The following is an 8,132-nucleotide window of genomic DNA, read 5'->3' as shown; positions in this document are numbered from 1 at the left end:
TGGCCACGCCCACTGCCACGCCTCCTCTTTGGCACTTAGAAAAAGTGAATCAGAAATGCCTTCTCACATGGCTGACCTTTGCAGAAGGTTTTGTACAAACAAACTCATTCATAATTTGACAAACCTGCTGATAGACACTGGAAATGGGATGAGACATAAACCCTTGTTGAACTCCCTGGTGGAGGGTAATGCAGAACTAAACAAATGAGATTTGTTTTTGACAAAGGTAACACCTACAGGATTTCAGATGGGATATTTTGATTAAAATTAAAACAGAAATCACCACCATCTGTATAAAAGACACACCTGGAAATTTCAGGAATCTATGAAGGTGATGTGTTGATTTACATCCTAAAGTTCAGCAATACCTGATCTGACGTTATCTGACGTTATCCTGGATTTTCTCATAAGCCTATTGTGCGCTTTGTTTTTTGTTACTCTTTCATCTTCCTGGGATTTTGCACTACCTGCTAGTACATGCAGGAGATAAAATCTCACTGTGAGTCATACGGTATGTTTGACCAAAGCTGCCAGTGGAGATTGATGACTTGCACACATCGGTGCAGTCTTCATCTTGCATGAACACGAAGCCTCACGGTTTGGAGAGAGAGGGTGAGTGCAGTTAGTCTTGAGGGAAATGCATTTCATGTTGGTGCATTGCATTCACGAGTCGTAATCTGTTATTTCTTGATGTGGTGATGTTGTTGTGGTTAAATAGCAATTACATGGGAAAATCAGACATTGTGGGTACATTAGCTATATCATGTTACATTAGTTGGTCTTTTTTTGCGTAATTCTTAATGGAAACATCTCAACATGGATCTGATTCCAGTGTTTCGCATATATCCTGATGAATTGCAGGGAAATGTGTGCAAAATGATGCACAAGACATTTAAATATTTTCTTTTTGATATAATTGTGCAGTCAAAAAATGGCATCTTGGGTATGAATATTTCACTCAATTTAAGCATGATTTAGCTTCATGGAAGTGCTGTGACCAGCAGATATAGAATATGCATGTGACATTGCACAATATTTGAATGTAACTTTTATAAATTTCAAAAAAGTGTGTTTTCTAACATTTAAGATACTTAATGAAAATTTTAAGTCCCTTCTTTCATTGATTAAACTCCTAAAAAAATCATCTCTGTTCATCAATATTACATCCAGTACCAGTCAAAATTTTGGACACACCCTCTCATTCAGTGGTTTTTCTTTATTTTTATTATTAAAACATGTTCTGGTTTGTTTAACGTTGTTTTCTACATAATTCCACGTGTTCTTTCATAGTTTTGTTGTCTTTGGTATTAATCTACAGTACAGTGTAAAAAATACATGTATTTATAAGTTTCTCTATGAAAAAACAGCCCTTTGTGCCTTAAAGGGCTTAGATATAATTCTACACCTCGCTCTCATTAAGTATGTGTGGCTCTATGAATAAGCAAATAGTCGCTGCCCACCACCCTGCCAGTGGCTCGTAACTTGTATTGTATTTGATAATCTATCCATGTAAAACGATGCTTTTCTCAGCGACTCTCTTAGTTACACTAATATTATTCATGTGAAAGAGCCATTTCAAATTGGTCTTGCTGAAAATAAAACATCATTATCAGGGCTGAGTCCTTACCACAGGGGGCCTGGGTTTGAATCTGAGCCCAGGCCCTTTATATATGGCCAGTATCAAATAGAACAGAAATGCCAAGCAAATAATATTAAAACCAGGAAATCCCTAAGCGACACTCTGAAATCTGTATCATAGTTGATAATCTAAACATGTAAAAAAAAAAAAAAAAAAAAAAAAAATATATATATATATATATATATATATATATATATATATTTAGCAAATATATATATATATATATATACATATATATTTAGCAAATATATATTTAGCAAATCTCTTTACACTAATATTGTTCATGTGATGCAGCCACTTTGAGGCGGTCTAGCACCAACCAGGTTTTTTTTTTTTTTTTAATAAATAAAACCTAGCTGGTACTAATGAGCTCCATCAGTTGATGTGATTGGCTGTTAGCTGGCCCAGGGTTTGTTTGAATCTCAGATGTTAGGGGTGTACACAGACACCTCTAGGTCTAGTCAGTGTAGTCAAGGTTAGACATTTAGGAGACATAATCGTAAGAAAAACACATTTCAGAGTGGCGCCTGTAAAGGAAAATCAGACAGCAAGGAGTTCAAGTTGTTTTATGTAACCACTAATTGTTGCTGCTAATAAAAAAAAGACACTTAAAAGTAGGTCAATCAGCAGTGAAAAGTAGAGCAAATTCTGCTCACGTGGTGAAACTAATTGTTAAATGCTAAATTAGCCAGAAGCAATGATGACTGATGACACATCAGCTACATAATCACTATTAAGAAGTTAATGGAATCATAATACTGATGGACATCCCAAACTGCTGTTGGCTGTGAAAGACAGGAATGCACTGCCTTCAGACAACAAAACATCGGGTTACAGCCCGACTGTTTGGAGGCTTCATTTATTTGTGTTATCACAGCAACACTGACAAGAGTGCTATGCTCCTTGCTCTTGCATGCTGGGACAGAAATAACGGCTGGCAAAGCGGCAATCATACCTTTCTCTTTCAAGGGGAATGCCATGCAAAGACAGTATGACACCACACTGCCGAAATATAATGAATTACAGGAAAAGGGGATGTGTTAGAGCGCACGTCTAGATAGTGAGATAGTTTAACAAATGAGTTTATGACAGCCGATGGGAAGCATTTCAAAACAGCAAAGGCAGAGGGCACTCTTTGTTTGATGTGATGAATTGTAACTTTCAGAACTGAAAGTGACATTGGAACTCTTGCTTGCAGCTATCTCGTGCAGAGCAGGAGCCAAATATTGACAGGAATCCTGGAATTGCACATCATGCCTCCCAGTCTGACTGTGTGATGCCAGAACTGTAGGGCACATGAGGAAAAAGACAGAGGAGGCAGTCGTTAAACGGCTGTAACTGCAATCATTTAAAATCAAATAATGAAGTTTTCTAACTTCTAAGTTGGAGAAAACAAAAGGAAAAAGTTGATACCTATACCTATGCTCTTCATTTTTATAACTGGAAAATTAACCTGTGGTTCCAGGACCAAAGATTCATCAATTCATAGTAGTTGATAAAAAAAAAGATTCATCAATTCATTTCTGACTAAATACATTATGAAGATGTGAGAGACACAGTTAAATGTTGCGATTACTTGTTTGTCATGATTTTTTTTTTTTCATTAAAAGCCAATGTTGTATTGACTTATAATGATAAATGCTACATTTTATTAATGTTATTTTACATGAAATACATGTTATTTTTTCATGGGTAAAAATTTCCTTTTTTCTCCATATTTTTTGCAATAAATATGAGAAGACTTGATTTTAGTTTTGATTTTAGTGTTTTTAATGAAACATGAATAAGACATTTCTGGTACATGTATACTTCACCTGAATTGTACACTGCTGAATTTTCTTTAGCAAAAGCAGTGAGGAAAACATTGTCTGCATTGGAATTACACTGAATAACTCAATAACATAACAGAACATATGGCCAAACAATGTAAAAATCCCTTAATAACACTTTTATTTACATGTTTCTAAGCTAAGAGTGCTTGGTAGTCCACATTTATTGAAATGTATCACAGTGATATGTGTTTATAAAAACAAGATCTAGAGAGGGGAAAAAAAAGGATAAAAGAAAAACCAGAGAAATACTAGAATATTTTTTGTAATGCCATGTGCTTAATTTCCAATAAATCCGGGTATTGTCAATGTTGGAAACAGCAAATATTGTGACATTAACTTCCTGTGCGCTGTGCTGAGAAGGAGGACAAGCTCTACTGTCTCTTATTTTCATGTGATTGACTGATATTTCACTGTTAGCGAGCGACTAAATCCCTGATGTGGTTTTGTTGAAGGATATCAGGCCTTCTCCACCTCTGTGTCCTTCACCTTCCTTTGTGTTGCTTTACTAAAAGAAAAAATGTTGGCTCATTGTCATCCCTCATAAAAATGTCTGTTGCGGCAAGATGATTTAAATGTGACTCACACTGTAAATTTAAAATTCAACAATAAAGACGTTATATTGGTGAGGAGAATCGCCCCAAGCCTAGTCATAGGTCTACTTTCATCCCACGCATCTTGCAGTACCACGAGTGCAGCCCTGCAGTCTGAGCTGCTCCACTGGAACTCAAACACCTGGCCATGTTCTATTTATCAAGCTGTGCAGGAACATAGCACCACAATCCACAAAGTCAGCTTACAACCTTAATGAACTGCTAATGAGTGCTTCACCATCTACATGATGATACACACCACAGACTGATTCTGGTGTTTCAGGCTGACTGACCCTGTTCTTGGTCTCCATCTGCTCTGGGACCGTTTGGGGCTCATGCTGCTGTAGCTCACAGCTTCCACCCACTTCCTCTTTTGGATGCGGTGTAAGAGTATCCTGTAGGCGCCTGTGATGGGGCTTTTCAGGTCAGGGCAGTGGTTGAGCAGATGGATCTTGGTGATGCCCAGGTCCTCCAATGCTGCTTTGACATCCAGCTCGTCCGAGCTGAGGACACAGGTGGGCTCGGCCAGGTGGCCCGGTGTGAGGCTAAAAGCGGGGTAGGGCTGTGGGCACTCGATGCCCCTCATCCAGTCGCTTGCAATGATCTGGGCCACACTGAGGCGATCGGCCGGCAGCTGCCTCAGGATGCCTTTAATGATCTGCTGACATGTCATGGGCACATAGGAGGGGATGACATAGGAGCCCCGCAGGATGCAGCCCTTAAGCTTGCTCGTGTTAGTGCCGTTGAACGGCATGGTGGCAGTCACCATGAAGAAAAGCAAGACACCCAGTGCCCAGACATCAGCACAGTGGCCAACGTAGCCCTTCTCACTGAACAGCTCAGGGGCTGCATAAGGGGGAGAGCCACAGAATGTGTTGAGGAAGTCGCTGGGACGGCACGTTGTGCTGAACCCAAAGTCACCCACTTTAATGCAGTAGGTGTTAGTGTAGAAGATGTTCTCGGCCTTCAGGTCCCTGTGGACAATATGCTTATCATGCTGGGAAGAGAGAGATGACATACAGGGTTTAGCCAGGTTAACTTTCATTTGTTTCACTTGGAAATAAATTCAGAATAAAGCACTTTAATCAGCTCTCCTGCTGATGTTCTACTCCAAAGTGCAGTGTACAATATCACTAAGATGCCAAGGATTTAACCACCTTTTTCAGGGTACCATGTCCTTTTAAAAAATAAATAAATCAATTAATAAATAAAAATCTTTATTATTTATATATTTATTTTCTCCTTTTATCTATTCATGTAGTTATTTATCTGATGGCCATGGTTTGTAATTGTTTTGCAGAATAAGCTTTTACATGCAAAACAAAGAATAAGCTCATACAATATAGTTCCTTAATAGAGGTTAGATAGCTACTAGCCAACAGTAAATGATGAATTTGGAATAATTAGACCTTCACAAATACTTTTACTATTTACATTTAGGTACATTTTGCTGTTACTACACTTCTACTATTTTAAAAGGAGCATTAATGCAACTGCCACTTCTGCTGCAGTAAATGATCTGAGGACTTTTCAATGCTTTATTACCATATATTGGACAGCAGACAGGACCTGGGCAAAAATGAGCTTGCTCTCTAGGTCTGACAGGCGCCCCCTGGTGGTGATACGGGAGAACAGCTCTCCTCCACTGGCATACTCCATCACCAGGTAGAGCCGCTTGAAGGTCTCCACCACCTCATACAGCCGCACTATGTTGGGGTGGGCCATCTTCTCCATGCATGCGATCTCCGAGGCAAAGAGCACATGCGAGTGCTTGTCCGCACGCATCTTATCCAGGATTTTCACTGCCACTCTCTCTGCCGGTTGCAATATATGAGAGAGAGGAAGGTGGACATGGGCAAAGACAGTGAGGTGAGATTGTAGACATATGAAATGTGCTCTGAGCCTTTTCTTCATTTTTCTTTATTCCTGGGGTCTTTAGTTATTTTAATTCCTGTCATCTTGCTCTGTCTCCATCTTATATTAATCCCTCTTCCTATATAGAAGCTCCGCTTATCAGCACTGTCTCAAGGCAAACTGGATGGATTAGACTACAGTTGGCTGATGAGATTAGCTGCTGTCTTCTGACATCTGGAACGACCTACATTGGTCTCCACTGGACTTACATTGGATACATGGCAAGGAAGGATCTGGCCAGTGAGCTGCTTCCAGTGTCCGTCAAATGAGGCTGAGTGTCTCGATAATCATAAACTACTAATAAATCAGTTAGTCCATGTTATTGAATAATCCCCACTCAGGAACACACCCCTGAGTCAGCTGCAATATGGGTTATAAAGAGGGCATGATAAAAGGCCTTTAGTATAAATCAGTTAGATAAAATTGTAAATGTATCACCACCGTCATGCATTATGTAAACACATTCGAGAAACAGAAACAGAAATTGCATAAGATTAAACATCTATCTAAATATTCTGATTAAATACAAAAGGCCTTTGTTCGCACACAGCTGTAAAACAGAAGTTCCTGTAACAGTGTGGTTTACGGTCGCAGTTATCCTGGAACATTGTTATAGCCTTAAAACAATCCTAGCTGTAAGATCATATGCACTACAAATGCATCCTTTGTTTTAGGAATTTCACAATTTCATTTAGACAGATAGATAGATAGATAGATAGATAGATTTACTTTATTGATCCCAAACTGGGAAATTCTTATGAATGTGTCTATATCTATATCTATATCTATATATATCTATATATAGATATAGATATATATAGATATCTATATCTATATAGATATAGATATAGATATATATATGTGTGTGTGTGTGTGTGTGTAATACACACACGTATTATATACATATACAGTAAAAAAAAACATCTAACAAACATCTAACAATATGAAATGTACAGATGGTATATGAAATATGCAGATGGTTCAGTTTCACAATTATTACATTTTTATAAAGCATATTGACACAGCATCATCATAATAAATCTGATAACAATTCATTGATAACAATACAATTTCATGTTTTGCACTACATAGTTGCATAGTTTGCATAGTTTAACATATGTGGAAAAAACTAGGGGAAAAAAAGTAGTTGTTGCATGGGTAAAAATTAATGGGGCTCCTAATAAAGTTTTTCTTAAAATTTTTTAGTTTTTTTGTATTTTCCACCCCTTATTTGAAGCAAAACTAGCCAGTCCTTGAATTCAGCCAAACACATGACACCTTCTTGCCTTTCATACTCACACTCAAAGGGATAAATGATCAAATATCTCACCTTTGGTCAGGTCATGGATGCCCAGCCGGACCTGGGAGAAGTTGCCCGAGCCAATCTCCCCCCTAAGCTCGTACAGCGCCACCCTGCGTCCAAATGTCAGATCATCCATCACCCTCTCTGAATGTGTCAGGTCGTACAGGGCCTTCTCCAGGGCAGTCCACTGCTTCACCTCCTCCTCCTCCATGTTCCTGTTCATGTTGGTGTTTGTGTTCATGTTCATGTTCATGTTCATGTCTGGCTGGTTCTCCTTTTTCTCCTCTCTTGTCTTCTTCATATCACTGCCCCCCACCTTTGGCAACATCAGGGTCAAGATCTCTCCTTGACATGGTGCTATCTTCTGCTGAGCCTCTTTCCCTGGGAAGCAGACAGAGAAACAGAAAGAGCTAGATTATTAGAAGGAAAAAGTTGGTTTCTGCAACACAAAAGAAATTTCTACGCAAGTGCTTGCAAAAAAACAGCATAAAACTGTGCTCTACTCACCTAACACCTTTCCTTTTGTGCTCTTCTTATTCCTCTCTGTGTCGATATTTCTGTTGCTAAAATACATGATGGCTGCCTTTGAAATAGAGAAGAAAATGCTCTGCTTTCCTTTGTAATCTGAAAGGTTTTAGAAGACACTATCGCCAGGAAAAACAACGTCCACAGATCAAAGATTTGAAAAAGTATGGAGCGACTTGATGTGAATTCAAAAACATCTGCATGCATTAGCAAATGCTCTTAAAACAATGCCACCAAACAAGGAACCTCTGTCAACACTTTCCTTTAAGTTCTTCTGTCTGCGTTACAGCTGGACTTGTTGGCTTCTCCTGCAGGTTAGCCGGTCACAG

The 8,132-nt window shown here is 38.8% G+C and overlaps 1 protein-coding gene across 1 annotated transcript; it reads right to left on the bottom strand.

Annotated features, from left to right (window-relative positions):
- Positions 1-3,412: 3,412 nt before the first annotated feature.
- On the bottom strand, positions 3,413-8,132 carry LOC115375196 (serine/threonine-protein kinase NIM1-like). The gene is made up of 4 exons (XM_030074576.1): positions 7,786-8,132; positions 7,306-7,659; positions 5,607-5,875; positions 3,413-5,058 (listed from the first exon to the last, which is right to left on the bottom strand). The coding sequence occupies exons 1-4, from the start codon at positions 7,850-7,852 to the stop codon at positions 4,303-4,305; spliced, it is 1,446 nt and encodes a 481-aa protein (XP_029930436.1). The 5' UTR covers positions 7,853-8,132; the 3' UTR covers positions 3,413-4,302.

The sequence above is a fragment of the Myripristis murdjan genome, chromosome 17 (genome assembly GCF_902150065.1).
Source record: "Myripristis murdjan chromosome 17, fMyrMur1.1, whole genome shotgun sequence".
Classification (NCBI taxonomy): domain Eukaryota; kingdom Metazoa; phylum Chordata; class Actinopteri; order Holocentriformes; family Holocentridae; genus Myripristis; species Myripristis murdjan.
The sequence above is the reverse complement of the archived record's forward strand: the minus strand, read 5'-3'. Positions and strand labels throughout refer to the sequence as shown.